The following is an 18,390-nucleotide window of genomic DNA, read 5'->3' as shown; positions in this document are numbered from 1 at the left end:
TCTGCAGACACTGCCACAGATTCCTGAGCTTTCCTCCCTCTTTATATTGGAATCAGCTGATTCCTCTCAGGTGGGGCTCATCCTGTAATCAAGGTTGACTTAGCCCCAGGCTCTTCAGCTCAGGGGCAAGCCACTCTGTTACATATCTGATTAAGGTAGTTCTGTTGAGCACCTTACCCAGTGCTTGGTAAGGACTGAGACATGAACAGCTAGATAGCTGAGTCTCCAGCTAGACAAGGCTGGTGTCATTTGGCTAGGATGAGGAAGTAACTGGAAGATGTGACAAAGTTATTCATGATCTATTAAGTGAGGGGGTATGCCCACCATTCGTTAGCTCCCTGCCTTACATGGTGATATCCCCAGCAAGCCAAATGGCCTTAAAGACGGGTGGTCGTGCCTGTGCTTTGCTTTCTGTTCAAGAACTATTACCATATATTGTCAGCAGTTATAAGTTATCATGCAGTTCCTTCTAAGCAAGCACATTTATTCTTAAAGTAAAAGCATTTCAGAGAAAATGTATTAAAACAATACAAGAATGTACACACATTCTAAAAAGCTTACCAGAGGTCAATCCCGATTCCAAACTAGAACACTGATAGGTGTAAGTCCTTCAAAACCCACAACTAGGTGTTTCCTGTGGTCACAAGTTCATCCTCTTAGATACTGAACCAGAATGAAAGCTGGCCAGAGCAGCCATTTCTTTATACAGCTTGGGCCTTGATCTTGGTCTTTGGGAACAAGTAATCAGCAAGAAATGACCTTCTCCTCAGGGTGTAGCTTCAGACAGCTGGATTATTGTAAAACTGGAATTGGGGAATACTCATGAACAAATTGGAGAAAGTCCAGAGAAGAGCAACAAAAATGATTAAAGAGCTAGAAAAGTTGACCTAGGACCTTTACCCCATCTCCCTCTCGAGAGATTGCATAGAATCCTGGCCCACAATAATATGTAAACTTAATACAGTAAGGTCTTTCAAGGACTATGTGAGAAATTGCCATGTCTATCAACCACTTGTTTGCTAAGCAGTGTCTCTCACCAGGAGCACATGACACCAGTGCGCTCTGATCTGAACTAGCTGCCGGTTAGTTTCAAAATAGAGAGTAAAGTTTGACATGTCAATCTCTAAATGGCTTGAGACCTGCCATGCTGCCTTCTGAGTACAAAAGGAGGGAACTGCTGGCAGGGCATTTTTTATGAAGGGCCTCAACTTTGGAATTTATTTCCCTCCTTGGTGTGAAATAGCCTGAATCTTTTGAACTTCAGGACATGCTGCAAGGCCTGTCTCTTTACCCCTAAGGAGGAAGAGGCTGAGAAGGTCTGGTAGTATTTGTGGGTGAGGACGGTTGGGCTTGTTTTAATGTCTGGTTGGTAATTTTCTTATTTTCTGGTTCTGGTTGAGAGCAAGCATCTGGTCTTGCCTCTCATGGCTTGGTACTAGTGATTATGTCAAGCAAATCCAGTACGAGCCTGGAATAGGTGCTTTTACAATATTGTTTAAAATTGAAAAATACACGATTAATAACCGATGTCAGTTGTACATGAGCTTTTTGCAGTAGTGTTTACTAATATTTTTCGTATACATAAATGATCTAAATTATGGCTTTTTTCCCCTTTGATCCTGGCAGCCTCTCCGTATAAACCACCCAGAAACCTGAAAACTTCTGATTCCACTATGTCAAGTTTCAGAGTAACTTGGGAGCCAGCCCCTGGGGAAGTGAGAGGTTACAAAATAACTTTCCATCCGACAGGAGAAGATAGACTTGGAGAACTAATTGTTGGGCCATATGACAATACAGTTGTATTGGAGGAGCTTAGGTATGGCTAATAATTCTTTTTAATTTTGTGTTAATAGTTTAATTAATAGAAAGAAAATGGCTCAGGTTATAAATAGCTTTACCATCCCTTCTTTACAGCAATGTGTTTATGAAAAAAGTATGTGTTTTTTCACAAAGATACCCCTTTTTCCTTAGTTTTAATGCTATTGTAGATAAAGGCTGCACTAGGGCCACGATGATACAGAGGCTAATAGGTAGGATAGAATCAAGCATAAGTAAGAAAAACCTTTAAGGGCCAGGAGCTTCCAGGGAATTTTTAATCAACTCCAGAAAGGCATCTGCAAGCATGGATTCCAATGTTCTGTTTGTGATCTCACTGGGGCATGTGAGAGAGCAAGACGACATGCTCGATACTAGAAGCAGAGGAGAAGATTGAGTTGTCCAAACTTTTTTCTAAAGAATTTTGAAGCTAAAACTGTAGCAGTCTAGTTCAGTTCTGGATAGAACTCTATGTTCATTATGGGGAAGACCCAGAGATTTAAAGATGCAATTCTGAGCATGTCATACTCCTCCATCAGCACTGGGAATTGCACAGGAGCATCAGGAATTGTATGTGTGTCAGCTGGGCATGCTCAGAGTGGCACCATTAAAAATCTGACCTCAGATGAACAAACTATGGTATACAGTTACAGATCTGGAACCAGATACTCAGCTGGTATGAAGCGGGAGAGCTCCTTTGACTTCAATGGAATTACACTGCATTATATCAGCTGAGGCACAGGACGCCGGGCTTTACATTTCTGGACCTCTCCTGTATAGAAAAAAACCGAGTAGCTATCTTTAATGTAATGAAGGGCCAAATCATCAATTCCTTAGTTCTTCACTCAGATACTTCCTTAAGGAAAACTCTCACTGAAGTTAAGAGGTATGTAAGCAAACACAGACATATGGATTTAGAATATGTACTATGCCATATAACATAATATAGTAATAGTCAGTATAGAAACTATGATTATGCTTTATGTGTGAGAAAAAGCCATCAAATCCACGTTAAAAGATCTAATATATTTATTGGTGATACCTCAGCATTTAGTTGATCAAATTGATTTGACATATCCATGTATTTTTTTTACTATTGTAGGGCAGGCACTACCTATAAGGTAAATGTTTTTGGAATGTTTGAAGGAGGGGAGAGTGCACCACTGGTTGGCCAAGAAATGACCACCCTTTCAGATGTCACTGTGATGCCATTCTTAGCCGGAGGTAAACCTGATCACATTGCGGCAAATGGAATATCTGTCTTTTGTTTTCTAATGTTTCAGATAGGTTTAGCATTTCCCTGTCACTTTTATCATAAGGTGCTGCAAGACATTTAACTAACAAACATTTATTTACAGGGTTTGATGAATAGTAAAACCTGCATCCTCAAGTATGTCTAAATTCATGAGTACAGTTCTCTTCCACTTTTATTAAAGGGTCACTACTGTTAAGCAGTGCTGATTAGTCGAGACCAAGTTCACTGTATTTAGAAGCTATACATGCCTAACTTCTCGCATACAGGGCCAAATGCTTGATCAGAGAATGCTGGTCTCATAAGTGAGTTATGCACACAGGGTGAAATACACCTCTGCACAGAGAGCCAGAACAGGGCCTATCCACCACTTAGCATCCTTAAAATAGGTCATAAGTGGGCATAGGCCTTTTGTTTGCTGACTGCACAGGTATGAATTTCACCTCTGGGATATTGTGCACAGGGCTGAGGAACAATACATGTAATGGTCAAGGCATCTACTCTCCCTGTGTGTGGTGTTGGGCCTGTGTGTCTGGACTGACTCATATTGACCATTACCCCATACCCCCACAGTCATGGATGCTGCTGGACCCCCTGGCTTGAAGTGGTTTCCATGATATACAGGGTTTATGGTTTGGTTCAATGGCTCCCAGCACCCCCACTATACAAATTGTTCCAGCACCCCTGCTTGGAGTTGAGCTCCAGTTGGTGTAAGGACTGACAAACATGTTTGCGAGGGACCTCTGCTTCCCTTTACCCTACTGTGCTTGTGCGAACCATGGCATTTCTTCTCCATTTCAGGCCTGGCATGCCCTGCAGAGAGGGACAGAGGGTTTGGCCCTGAGTATCTACTGTAGAAGTCTATCCTAACCCCTGCCAAAGGTCTCTCAGAAATTAATTTTGGTAAAAACTTACTTTTGGCTGCCAAACATGATATTCAGGCAAACATAAATTCTTTTTTTCATAGCCTTTTAAAAGATACTCTTTTTTATTCAGTGCCTTCTTTGAGTACCATGTTATGGAAAAATAATACTCATTTATATAACATTTTTCAACAGCAGTTAGAAAATGCTGATGATGTGCTTCAGTAAGTAGATTTTAAACTATTTTTGGATTGCCAAAAATTGAAGTACACAGCTCCCTTTTTTTGCAACAGGTAGGCAGAAAACCCTAATCTGTTCGCAATTACAAATGTTATTTAGCAGTAGTTGCTGGATTTGAAGAGGTGTTTACCTAGGTGGAACTAGAAAAATGGTATGCCTGAAATATAGTGCTTAAGAGAATTTACTGACCTTGGCCAGAAACTCTAGCTAATACTAGAGGGTAAAACTGAAAAAGGTGGCATAGTAGCATGCTACCAGTGAAATGGGAGAGAAACTAGTAATTCTGGCAGAAAAAAAATTGCACTAGGCATATTTATTATATTTATGTTACTGCATTCCTTCCTACAATGTCATATATAGTAAGCTAAACTGTTTTAGTAATGCATGGACTAAAATCATGGTTACTGTGAAAAATGAAATTTGTAGCTGGGAAAGTTAATTCTGTATGCAGTGGTACCCTATATTTTTATTAAAATAACAAAAATTAATAAAGATATAGTGCCTTTGCTAGAACTTTCAGGTGTGGGATTATGGGAGTTGGAAGAAAAGTAAAAGCCAAAATAATTTAATTGGTTAAAGGTACATAAAGCTTCGTTGGTGAACATATGCATGCACAGTTTTGATCTAACAAGATTTTACTTAAACTCTACTCCACAAACTATTTGTATTGTCCCGATTAAAGACTAGATCTATATTTTCTATGCAGAAGAGGATCATGATTTTAAACCCTCAGGTACATCGAGTAGTTAGGAGTCTACAGTATTGGATCAATTATGTGGAACATAGATGAAATCACAATGTCTTTCAACTGTGATGAGTTTGGCCGATTTTTCTCAATGGGATTTCTTCCATATAAAGACCAGAAGCTATGATGGCAAGAAGCCAGAAAATTTGCAGCTGGTAACTCAATCTCCCGGAAAAGAGAGAGAACAAGTGTTCTTTTTTTCAAATGACTGATAATAAGATCATTTAAATACTTGTATCTTTCTGCTTTGTATAAATGTTCTGTGATTTCTAATATGATGAAACTGAAATTTTTCATATTTTTATTCCATAGTTTGTAAACTGAGGGTATCTGAGATAATTTTCTTCCTTTTCAAAACATTGCCGCTTTGTATAAATGTTTGTTTTTGTCATTTCTGTATCTCTTGACTTGTGTATTTGTTTGCATATCTTCTTCTAAATTATGTTCTCTCTTTCTTGTTTTACATGTGCAAACTTCTGCACCATCTATATTAATTTATTTTATTTCTCTACAAGTTGCGTGATGTTGCTTACCTGATTCTGTTAATGATATATACTAACTATTCCAGTGTATAATTGAAAACAGGACATTAGTTTAGCCCCTGACTCTAGACTAAAATAATGTAAATCTGGATCATTTGAAAATGCTCACATATTTTTATTTTTGCGTTTAGTTCGTTCAAAATATAGGGCAATCCCACTGCCAGATTAGTTATTAGCTTAAACTTCTGTTCCCTGAGGAATCTGAAATAAATTTATTTTCCATTAATAAAGATCAAGCTAGGTAAAGCCTATCATAGTAGGGAAAAGCATGTTCATTAATTCTGACATGTCAGAAGAGGTCCTTCTGGGAGGGATGTGTGTATGATGAAATTAATAAATCTTGTACCAGTGAAATAATTCATGAATAGTGGATCAGTAGCTGATATTGACAGGCCACAGAACATCAGTGGATAATGCTAGAAGTACTTCAGTCAGTAAGTCAATTCAGTGTGTATTATGTAGCGTAGAAGAGGGCAGAAGAAAATAAAGTGCCTGGATTAATATGGATAAAGCGTTTTTTTTCTGGTTGGTGTGGCAGGCTTGGAATGTATTACCAGAGCAGAAGCTGATATTGTGCTGCTGGTGGATGGCTCATGGAGTATCGGGAGACCAAATTTTAAAACAGTCAGGAGCTTCATTGCTCGTATTGTTGAAGTCTTTGATATTGGTCCTGATAAAGTGCAGATTGGTAAGTCATGCAGGTATAAAAGGGGTCTGGGCACATAACTGTTCCATAACAGTGTAGTAACCAAGTGATAATGGCTTTTTCAGCTCTTGCTCAGTATAGTGGAGATCCCAGAACAGAATGGCACCTAAATACTTACGGTTCCAAACAGAGTTTACTAGATGCTGTGGCTAACTTACCATACAAAGGAGGCAATACTCTAACAGGTATGTTACATTCCCTTATTTTTCCTTAAGCTATATTTAAAAATGTTCCGTTAATTGCCATAAATTATCTGGGCAGTATTATCAATTAGCTCAGCACTGTACATCATAAAAAAATTCCCTGCCCAAGGGTGCTTCCAGTCTAGTTTTGACGTGACTAAAACTATTCAGACATATTATAATACGGAAGGTGATGGCATAAGCTTGAGGTGTTGGGGAAATCTTGCTGAGGTTATCATTCAAAGGCAAGGGTTCTCAGTAGAGTGTGTTTTAAGGAGGGATTTGATGGAGGAGAATTTGGGTGGATAAGGAATGTGATGGATGAAATAATTTGGCCTATGAAAAGAGGGGAAGGCAATTCAGTGCACAAGGGGCAGCATGAAAACAAGTGTGGAGATAAAAAAGGGGTGGTGTGGTGGGGATTTTGGCAGGAGGGAAGGTTATCACTTGCTGGAAGATTCTCTGCACCTTGAACTCTTTAAATCATGATTTGAGGATTTCAATGGCTCAGACATAGGTTTGATACAGGAGTGGGTGGGTGAGAGTCTGTGGCCTGCGTTGTGCAGGAGGTCAGACTAGATGATCATAATGGTCCCTTCTGACCTTGAAGTCTATGATTCTATCATAAAAGGGAGAGGAGGAAGAATGGGGAGCAGAGATGTTGGCAAGGGCAGAGGTGGTGCAGGACCTGGTAGAGGAGGATGAGAAGCTTGAATTTGATGTGAAAGATGATGGGATGTAAAGGGGGGATGTAAAGGATGTAAAGAGGGGAGTGATGTGGTCAGTGATGGCTATGGTGAAATATATTTGTTTGCCAGTAAGGTATATTTGTAATAGTGTACAGTGCTCACAAGTTGCCTCTTTATGTCACATTAGGAATGGCTTTGAGTTTCATCCTAAAAGACAATTTCAAACCAGAAGTTGGATTGAGGCCTAAAGCTCGCAAAATCGGTGTCCTCATCACTGATGGCAAATCACAAGACGATATAGTGGCTCCTTCAAGGAGACTCAGGGATGAGGGAGTGGAACTTTATGCGATTGGTAAGTACTATATGAAGAGAAATTGAATGTAGAGATGTGTTTTAAAACACAATAGATCAATAGTAATGCACTTGAATCCATGGAATGCGATAGAAATGATGTGTTTCGGTGCGGGGGGCTTAGCTGTATTACACTTGATCTAAGTCTTGTTTATGTGTCGTGTATTTAAGGTATTAAAAATGCGGATGAAAATGAGTTGAAGCAGATTGCAACAGATCCAGATGATACCCATGTTTACAACGTTGCTGATTTCTCCTTCCTTGCTAATATTGTTGATGACTTAACGATTAATCTATGTAATAGTGTAAAAGGCCCAGGTACGTCTTTTTTTTCTATGAAATTCAACCTCTCCCAGTTTATGTGCTTTAATACCTTGGCCTGAAAATTCATTTCCATTGCTGACTGGGAACTGTCAAATCAATCTGCTTTTTCAGCTACCAACCTAAAGAAGCTGTGCAGGTCACCTGGGATAACAACTGTGTTTTGCCTCCACCAGCATTATGTGGCTATCTAAGCCTGCCTTCTTCCCAGGGTCAGGCACGTGGAAAAGATGTTGTTTGATGTGTGTCCCCTTACATGGGGGGTCAGGGGGAAAGATTCTTCACTGGCTGACTGACATTTATGTAACCCGGGAAAAGTTTTAACAGGACTGCACTGTTGAAATGTGAAATCTGGCTGCCTTACAGCTCAGAAGCAAACCCTAGCATGGAAAAAGAGCCCCTCAAGATGAGGGTTCTCCCTATCAAATGTTAGTGTTCGGGGTGGGGTAGGAAGGAGAAGGAATTTGCATAGGTCTGTTAGAAAGGCTACTGCCCACAGAGCCACGTAATGACGTGATGCTGGGCTGTCATTGTCATTGCTGTTGTAAGGGCTCCCCCAGTGACGTGAGGCTTCATTTCAGAAATACCACCAAAGAGCAGCAGTAAATATTTTTTTCAAAGCAGTTGAACTTGTGTATTATTCTCAGTTCCATTCCCATAGTTGGCGCACTTCTTCATTAATGAGCATCTCCCATTATTTGTTTCAATGCTGTAGGTGGCTTGTCATCTCCCTCCAGCCTGGTAACTTCTGAGGTGACACCTCGTTCTTTCAGAGTGACATGGACTGCACCTGCTGAGAGCGTGGATAGATACAGGGTTGAATACTACCCTGTTTCTGGAGGCCCACCTCAGCAGGTTAGTGCCTGGAGTCTCTGTTCCGATCTTATCTGTATGAACCACAGACTCTTGCATATTGAAGTTTCTCTCATCTAGATTCTGCGAAGACAGCATGGTACTAATTTAAGGTTTGTGTTAATCTGAAAAAATACGGATTATGTGTGGAGTGGTGTGAGGTGGGAAAGGACTTCTGTCTCAAAGAGCATGGAGGCATCTTACAAAAGGGATATATTCCTAGCCACAAATAGCAAGTTACATTCTTTTTGCTTTGTGTTTCAAAAACCTGACAGAAATGAGGTTCATACTACAGATGATCTTGGATATTTTAAAATTATAAAACTTGGAGTTTAATATACCTCAGAAAATACTTGTCTATGTTTCCTAGTAATGCCCATTGATTCGAATGTCCACGGTCATATGTTCCTTTAATCAAGTCCGTTCATGAAAACTCTCTGACCATATCAGCAACTAGAAATAGTAGTCCTTTAGTACACCTTGTTCTGGGTTATGGTTAAAAGCAAGAGGGATGGTGGGCTCTACAGGTTGTGAGAGAGTATTTAGGTTAGGGTCAAAGTTAGGGTCAAGACTGTTAAATCCATACTCAGATCTGACTCAGCCTAAACTAGCACTTTTTTCCAGATTTGTCTTTTGGTTAGGGCAGGTGGCAGCCGTCCTGGCACATGTTGACTTTATACCTTGCTTACCCAGTGGCATTTTATTCTGAAGACTTTCTGCTTGTTTTTGGTTGATCCTTGTTGCTAATATCACTGTATACACTACATGTGCTATACAAGTCTCAATTTTCCATGGTGCCATACTATCTGCATTCTATTTCCAAAACAAGGAGGAAGAATTTGAATTACATTTCTAAGCATGTTCCCCATTCAACCAAATAATGTGTAGCACAGGAGTTCTCAGACTGGGGGTTGGGACCCCTCAGAGGGTTGCAAGGTTATTACATTGGGAGTCACAACGTGTCAGCCTCCACCCCAAACCCTGCTTTGCCTCCAGCATTTGTAATGGTGCTAAATATGTTAAAAAGTGTTTTTAATGTACTCACAGGCTTGCTGTCTAAAAGGGGTCACCAGTACAAAAGTTTGAGAACCACTGGGTAGCATAAATATCACCTGTGATAGCAGGGAGTCATTTTAATCTATTGTACACTTTTACACATGTGTATACCTATTGAAAACATATGTCTGCCTAAATCTCTACAACTTGTTTTTTCATACATAATGGAGGCAGAATACTGAAAAACTAAACATGCAGAAGACTAAGGGATGGATTTATTTATAGTGTAACTCCACTGATGCAAGAGTAATATGCAGCAAAACTGAAGATGCCTTTGGTAAATGAAATTAACATTGCTTTTATTGTTGTGTAGTTTTATGTAAATCGAGTGGAAACTACCACAGTTCTGAAGAACCTGAAACCTGAAACAGAATATGTTGTTCAAGTGTTCTCTGTGGTAGAAGATGAAAGCAGTGAACCTCTAAGTGGCACAGAAACAACTTGTAAGTTAAAATTCCAATATGATCAATGTGTTTAACAACTGGTGTGACACCAGTGATAGTCCCTCAGTAGAACACTTATTACTGCAATACTTCTTGACAACATAAAATGGTAGTTTGTTCCTTTGAGCCCATATAACCATGCCTGGAAAGTTGTGGCCATAAGAGACAGCGGCAGGGTGGAAATTGTCTGCCCTGACTCTGGCTTCCTTCCAAACTCATATAGACACTGCTCTACTAGTCCTCTTGGGCCAGAGCCCTGGAGAAACATTCCAAGAAATAACTTATAACCTCAGGGAATATGGTCCAGAAGTTGTCAAATACACACCTTCATTCAACCTGTGCAGCCTCCATATTACACAGATCATTCTTGCTCCAGGCAGCCGAAACGTTGTCTCAAATTGACTCTGATTTTACAGCATTAATGTGTGCCTGGTTCAGAGCAATTACATCAGTTTCGTGCTTACGGGCATAGATTGGCTCATGTTTCCATTATCAGCTGTTCAAATGATTGATAATATGTATGTTGTTACTGAGTGCAAGATAGAGTGGCATCCTGAGCCTGTCAAAATGTTACCATTAGCAATTCCCTTCTGTCATATATGATTGCTCTACATTAGGCAGGTCAAAAATTCCAAATTAATTTATTCACATTAGTGCTTTAAAATTTGAGGTGATTTTTTTTTTTTTTACTGTTCATGTAGTTTTTTACAAGAGTAAGAAAAATGTGTAACAGAGTAAAGAAAATAGATACAAAAATGTTCCCTTTATATGTACAAATCCACAAGCCCGCTATGTTTGGAGTTGATAATCAACATTTAATATTAATTAAGGTAGAACTTTAGAATATTCAAGAATCTTAATATACACCTCAAAATGCAGCTTTGTCCTTTATGAAGGGAATGTTAAAGTTTTGAAAATTAGTGTTGTGACAGAAAATCACTGGACACGTTAAAAAAGATATGACTGTTACTAATTCTTTAGGTTAATCACCACTTACAACAACAAAATCTATGGATTCCCTATTTCACTAACCCAATACCTCCTTATTCCCAAGTGACCTATTCTCTATAGTACTGCTGGATGCTGTGTAATGCTAAAAGGTGGTAGAGTAGGCAGAAAAATAAATAAAGTGATTAAATAAAATGAATAATTTCATATTTTCACAGTGCCAATCCCTACAATCAGAAACCTGAATGCTTATGACATTGGATCGACTTCCATGAGAGTCAGATGGGAACCTCTCAGGGGAGCTACTGGTTATCGGTTATTGTATGAACCTCTCAATGCCACAATACCAGCTGTAGAAAAAGAGGTGTGGAAAGTTACCTTTAGTTCTCTGTAACTTGTCTCTCCCTTCTGGATCCCCACAAAAAGCTCTTAGATTTTCAAGGGTATCCCATAATAGTAAGAAAAGTCTAGCAGGTATTTATGAAGTGCAGCATATTTACTGGAGCAGTATTCTGCTCTCTTTTATTTTTCAACACCTGCATCTTTCTTTCACGTGCAGATGCGTGTTGGGTCAACAGTGAATGATGTTCAGCTGGTAGACCTCATCCCCAATACTGCCTACACTTTAACTATTCATGCAGAGTTTGGCGATCTCAGCAGTGACCCACTTACCGCTCAGGAAGTGACATGTAAGGGCTTCTTGAATTCTTGCTTTGCTTTTTGTTGTATCAGTAATATCTAACTTACATTATATTTTAGCAGCGATGGGTGGGTGGAGGAGCAGGGCATTTATTTTGTCACTTTTTGCCAGTTTTTTTCTCTAGATATGGATTTTTCATCATTGCAAGAGTTTTGAAGGGTCATAAAGCCACTTCAACTGAAAATGATCTAATTAAAAAGAAACACCAGTATGGCTTCCCCTCTAAGCTCATGGGAGCTTGATAAAGGAAGGGCAATTTGGCTAACAACTTGCAAACAGCAGATTACAGTGGATTTATTTTATTGTGAGCCTACTTATACCTGTTTTCAAAAAGATTCAGTATTTTAACAATTAAAGTGGAAGAAGGCTAAAGGTAGAGGAAAAGTTGGACTATCTCGCATTACCTGTAGCTACTAAAAGCCAAATTCTGCTTGCTTTACGCACATCACTGAGTTCAGTGGGACTGTTCACCTAAATATAACAACTACGATTTGGGTGCCAAAAGACTTATTTAAAAACAATAAACACATTTGAAATGGTGTTTATTTAAAATGGCATCACCTGTACTTTCTAATTAAAGCAACCTCCTTTAAATGGCATTGAAATTATGTTTATAAGAGGACCTGGGCCTTTTCCAGCCAATATTGATTAATTTTGAAATCACCAACATGAGCAGAGTACAGGTCTTCAGCTATTCTGGTGGCTGGATAATTTGTTGAAATGACTCATCTGCTGACCAAAACAGGGATTCCCTTTGATAAGTTTTTGGCTTTTTTTCTTTAACAAAAAAAGATGTGAAAAGAGTTTCTTTTCCAGTTTGAGAATAGTAGTTGTATATTATGATTCCTATTTTACAGTACCTTTAGCTGGATCCAAAAGCTTGAGGGTTAGAGACATTACTCACAGCAGCATGAATGTCATTTGGGATCCTGCCCCAGGAAAAGTCCGCAAATACCTATTGAGATACAAAACAACTTTGGGAGATGAACCAAAAGAGGTAGGTGGAAAGCATTTTAGCAAGTAACTGAAGATTGTTTTACTGTAAGAAGCTTAAATATAATATTAGAAACAGGTAGTAAAAACAGAGAACATCAGCTCTTGGCAGCTGTAATATCATTAAAGGGTACCGACATCTTGGAAGGTTTACAAGCTTGGATTGGAATTCTCCCCCTGATCCCCTTGGTTCTACAAAGGGACTGGAAAAGTCCCTTAGCTGGCCAAAGGACAATTTCTGTGCAGTAAGCACTGGACATTCTGTGTTGCCCTGCTGCCCATAGACAGCCAAAGATGGGCTGAAGTAACTTAGTCAATCCTTCAGGCTCTCTGAGTGGCTACACTACCCTTGGAACACCTCAGAGTCAGGAGGGCATGAAGGTGGCTTCAAGCCATTTTAGTCCCCTGTGGCTCTGGACTACAACTGCATGTGCTGCTCTTCCAGGAGGCACAGCACACAATTGCACCCCTAGGCCATTTGTACTGAGTGCTATAACAGGGTGTGCATATTTATACTGAGGGAACATAACTTAGTGTAATGACTTAGCTGTTACTGGAAACCTGACAATAAAGTACATTGTCAAAAGGGCCAAGGCTCCTTTTGCAGGTGCAGTTTGCATCTGCATTATTGTACATGGATAATCATAGAATTGTAGGACTGGAAGGAACCTCGAGAGGTCTTCTAGTCCAATCTCCTGCACTCATGGAAGGACTAAGTGTTATCTAGACCATCCCTGACAAGCGTTTGTCTAGCTGCTTTTAAAAATCTCCAACGATGGAGATTGCATAACCTCCCTATGCAATTTATTCCAATGTTTAACTACCCTGACAGTTAGGAAGCTTTTCCTAATGACCAACCTAAATCTCTCTTGCTGCAATTTAATCCCATTGCTTCTTGTCCTATTCTCGGAGGTTGATGAGAACAATTTTCCTCCCCCCACCTGATAACAATCTTTATGTACTTGAAAATGGTTATCATAGCCCTTCTCAGTCTTCTCTTCTCCAGACTAAAAACCCCAATTTTTCTCGATCTTCCATCATAGCTCATGTTTTCTAGATTTTTAATCATTTTTGTTGTTCTTCTCTGTACTTCCTCCAATTTGTCCACATCCTTCCTGAAATGTGGTGCCTAGAACTGGACACAATACTCCAGTTGAGCCCTAATCAGAGCAGAGTGTAAGAATTACTTTTTGTGTCTTGCTTACAGCACTCCTGTTCGTATATCCTAGAATGATGTATGCTTTTTTGCCACAGTGTTATACTGTTGACTCATATTTAGCTTGTGATCCACTACGACCCCTCAGGTCCCTTTCTGGAGTACTCCTTCCTAGGGACATTTTGTATGTTTGCACATGATTGTTCCCTCCTAAGTGGAGTACTTTTGCATTTGTCCTTATTGAATTTCATCCTATTTACTTCAGACCATTTCTCCAGTTTGTCCAGATCATTTTGAATTTTAATCATATCCTCCAAAGCACTTGCAACCCCTCCCTGCTTAGTATTATCCACAAACTTTATAACTGTACTCTCTCAATGCCATTATCTAAATAATTGATGAAGATATTGATCAGAACCAGACCCAGAACTGATCCCTGCAGGACCCCTCTTGGTATGCCCTTCCAGCTTGACTGTGAACCACTGAGAACTACTTTCCAACCAGTTATTCCACCTCATAGCAGGTATATATAGGTTGTATTTCCCTAGCTTTTTTATGGGGTGATGCGAAACAGTATCAAAAGCCTTACTTAAGTCAAGATATACCACATCTACTGCTTCCCCCCATTCACAAGCTTGTTATCCTGTCAAAGAAAGCCATTAGGTTGGTTTGACACAATTTGTTCTTGACAAATCCATGCTCACTGTTACTTATCACCTTCTTATCTTCTAGGTGTTTGCAAATTGGTTGCTTAATTATTTGCTCCATTATCTTTCCGGGTGCTGAAGTTAAGCTGACTGGTCTGTAATTCCCAGGGTGTACTTATTCCACTTTTTACAGATTGTCACTATATTTGCCCTTTTCCAGTCCTCTGGAATCTCTCTTGTCTTCCATGACTTTTGGAAGATAATTGCTAATGGCTTAGATATTGCCTCTGTCTGCTCCTCGAGTACCCTACAATGTATTTCATCAGGCCCTGATTTCTTGAAGTTAACTCTAGGTGCCAGTTACAGCACTTGCTGCTTAAATGACTTATTTTTCACCTACAGTCTGATAGTCAAAGGTATGACTACCCAGATTTGCACCCACAGTTCAAGTGCAGGTGCAACAATGTTGGTACAAATTGCACCCTCAAAAAGAATGCAAAATTATCCTAGAATATCTTCGTCTTTTTTTGTAGCAATGACTACAGTATATTAATGTGCAGGTATAGGGACAGAAACTTAACGGTGTGCCAGTTTACAATTCTTCTGCCTTTATTTTTGTTTCTAGGTGGAAGTTGATAAATCAAAAACAAGCACAGTTCTTCCTAGTCTCCTCTCACAAACTCTGTATGATCTACAACTCGTTGCAGTATATGATGAAGGAGAATCTATACCAGTAGCTGCTAAAGCTACCACTTGTAAGTTGTGGGGATATTTAATTTAACTCTGCTATTAAATATGTTTTCTTAGATTCTGTTTAAGCAAAATATGCTGCATATTATTATAGAATTTAGGCAGCAATATCATTTAATCCATTTCCTAACCTTCAGTTTGAGAATTCTAAATTCTTCTTCTTAAGTAGGATGCTTACCGGGCAGAATTCTGCCCTCTGGGACCTATACAACTTCTGAAGCTGTCCAGTGGATAAGGCATAGCATTAGGAATCAGGACATATGGATTCTGTTCCCAGTTTTGCATTAATAAACTGTGTGGCCTTGCATTAGCCACTCTTTCTCTCAGTTTCTTCATCTGTAAAATGGGAATAGCCCTCTGCCCTTATACAGGGGAAAAAAGGCTGATACTGAAAAGTTTTTTAACCTAGCAGATTTTTTGTCAGTGACAGAAAAAACAGGGAAAGTGTTCAGCCACAAGATATTGGATTCAGTGCAGGAATTCTTGGGTGAAGTTCTAAGGATTATTTATGCAGGAGCTCAGACAAGAGGGTCATAATTATACCTTCTGGGAAATCTGTGTTCCAGAACTTCAGCTGCTATGAATTGGTGTAGTTCTACTGAAGTCAATGGAGCTGTGCCAGTTCATATTAGCTGAGGACCTGGCCCTATGAAAGACAAATTGCTCTGTATAAGTGCTGAGTAACACTACAATTTATATTAAAGTCATTGGAAATGTGTCTGGGAGCATACTCTGTTGCATAGAAAGTTGTTTATTAATGGAGCTTTGTGGTTGTAATTATTCTTAGTTTATAGGCTGTATCTTTTGTTTGTTTGTTTATTTTTCCTTTCTTCATAATAGTGCCTGTGCCAGCACCAGTCAATCTCAGACTCACAGAAGTAACAAAGCAAAGTTTCAGAGGCACTTGGGACCATGGAGCTCCAGATGTGGCTCTCTATAGAATCACCTGGGGACCCTATGGTGGAACGGAAAAGCAGGAGGTAGGAATGAATAGTCAACATGTAGTTTTCTTTAGGATGCTATCAGAGCAGTACTTTTTATCTGAAATTAAATTCGTGAATGGCCTCAATCTTGGAAAGCCTTCAGTGGGAATTGCATGTGGAGAGGCTTTCAGGATCTGATCCAATATTTGCAGCCAACTAAAATGTCATAATGTAAAGAAAAATGTTCAGTTATCTCCTTTCTTTCCTCTCACCACCAGACCATCCTAAATGGTGATGAAAATTCTCTGGTTTTTGAAAATCTGAACCCAGACACCCTATATGATGTCTCAGTTACTGCCATTTATCCTGATGAATCTGAAAGTGATGACTTGATTGGCAGTGAGCGGACATGTAAGTAGTCAATTCCCTAAAAGGGATAATGTGTGTTATTAATTATTATTATTATTAGGGCTGTCAAGTGATTAAAATTTATTGTGATTAATCACGTTTAATCCTACTGTTAAACAATAATAGAACGCATTTATTTAAATCTTTTTGGAGATTTTCTAGATTTTCAAATATATTGATTTCAGTTACAACACAGAATACAAAGTGTACAGTGCTCTTTATACTTAATACTTATTTTTTTTACAAGTATTTGTTTTGTAAAAAAAAACAACAGTATTTTTGAATTCACCTAATAAAAGTAGTGTAGTGCAATCTCTTGAACGTTAAACTTACAAATGTAGAATTATATACATAAAACTGCATTCAAAAATAAAAATGTAAAATTTTAGAGCCTACAAGTCCACTCAGTTCTACTTCTTGTTCAGTTAATTGCTGAGACAAACAAGTTAGTTTACATTTGCAGGAGAAAATGCTGCCCACTTCATGTTTAAACTGAGAACAGGCATTTGCATGGCACTGGCGTTGCAAGATATTTATGTGCCAGATGCTCTAAAGATTCATATGTCCCTTCATGCTTCAACCACCATTCCAGGAGACACATGTTGTTGCTGCTCACAGATTCTGCTCAATAACAATCCAAAGCAGTGCAGATGAACGCATGTTCATTTTCATTATCTGAGTCAGATGCCACCAGCAAAAGGTTGATTTTCTTTTTTGGTGGTTCAGGTTCTGTAGTTTTCACATTGGAGTGTTGCTCTTTTAAGATTTCTGAAAGCATGTTCCACACCTCATGCCACTCAGATTTTGGAAGGCACTTCAGATTCTTAAACCTAGGGTCGAGTGCTGTAGCTATCTTTACAAATCTCACATTGGTACCTTCTTTGCGTTTTGTCAAATCTACAGTGGAAGTGTTCTTAAAATGAACAATGTATGCTGGGTCATCATTCAAGACTGTTATAACATGACATATATGACAGAGTGTAGGTAAAACAGAGCAGGGAACATACAATTCTCTCCAGGGAGTTCAGTCACAAATTAATTAATTAATTAATGTGTTATTTTTTAATAAGTGTCATCAGCATGGAAGCATGTCCTCTGGAATGGTGGCTGAAGCATGAAGGGACATATGAATGCTTAGCATATCAGGCACATAAATACCTTGCAATGATGGCTACAAAAATGTCTCACTTTCTGGTGACATTGTGAATAAGAAGAGGGTAGCATTATTTCCCATAAATGTTTGTCTTAGTGATTGACTGAACAAGAAGTAGGACTTGGTGGACTTGTAGGCTCTGAAATTTTACCTTGTTTTGTTTTTGAGTGCAGTTATGTAACAAAAAAACTACATTTGTAAGTTGCACTTGCACGACAACAAGATTGCACTATAGTACTTGTATGAGGTGAATTAAAAAATATTATTGCTTTTGTTTATCATTTTTACAGTGCAAATATTTATAATAAAAAATAATATACACTTTGGTTTCAATTACCACACAGAATACAATATATATGAAAATGTAGAAAAACATCCAAAATATTTAATAAATTTCAATGGGTATTCTATTGTTTAACAGTGCAATTAAAACTGCAATTAATCGTGATTAACTTTTAAAATTACGATTTTTTTTTCAGTTAATCGTGTGAGTAAACCACAATAATCAGCATCCCTAATTATTATTATTATTAGCTATTAAATTAGAATTAAAGGCAGTACTTCTAAAAAATTCTTGTGCTTTTTCCTAGTACCTGCAATACGTCCAACAACACAAGGTAAGAACCTGAATTATCAGGTTTCATGTTATTTAAAG

The 18,390-nt window shown here is 38.8% G+C and overlaps 1 protein-coding gene across 5 annotated transcripts in view; it reads left to right on the top strand.

Moving 5' to 3' along the window:
- The window catches only part of COL12A1 (collagen type XII alpha 1 chain), a 141,339-nt gene that overhangs the window by 55,578 nt on the left and 67,371 nt on the right, over positions 1-18,390 (top strand). For 4 of the 5 annotated variants that reach the window (XM_075063807.1, XM_075063806.1, XM_075063809.1 and 1 more), the window contains 15 exons: positions 1,627-1,816; positions 2,918-3,039; positions 5,996-6,145; positions 6,229-6,348; positions 7,222-7,386; positions 7,557-7,703; positions 8,422-8,561; positions 9,928-10,057; positions 11,224-11,369; positions 11,565-11,694; positions 12,563-12,702; positions 15,127-15,256; positions 16,092-16,231; positions 16,453-16,585; positions 18,326-18,352. In XM_075063807.1, the coding sequence (XP_074919908.1) occupies positions 1,627-1,816; positions 2,918-3,039; positions 5,996-6,145; positions 6,229-6,348; positions 7,222-7,386; positions 7,557-7,703; positions 8,422-8,561; positions 9,928-10,057; positions 11,224-11,369; positions 11,565-11,694; positions 12,563-12,702; positions 15,127-15,256; positions 16,092-16,231; positions 16,453-16,585; positions 18,326-18,352 (2,010 nt within the window). The remainder of the gene's footprint in view (positions 1-1,626; positions 1,817-2,917; positions 3,040-5,995; positions 6,146-6,228; positions 6,349-7,221; positions 7,387-7,556; positions 7,704-8,421; positions 8,562-9,927; positions 10,058-11,223; positions 11,370-11,564; positions 11,695-12,562; positions 12,703-15,126; positions 15,257-16,091; positions 16,232-16,452; positions 16,586-18,325; positions 18,353-18,390) is intronic. The other variant, XM_075063810.1, reaches the window with a different exon arrangement.

This window comes from Chelonoidis abingdonii, chromosome 3 (assembly GCF_003597395.2).
Source record: "Chelonoidis abingdonii isolate Lonesome George chromosome 3, CheloAbing_2.0, whole genome shotgun sequence".
Classification (NCBI taxonomy): domain Eukaryota; kingdom Metazoa; phylum Chordata; order Testudines; family Testudinidae; genus Chelonoidis; species Chelonoidis abingdonii.
This window is presented reverse-complemented; position numbering and strand designations above follow the sequence as displayed.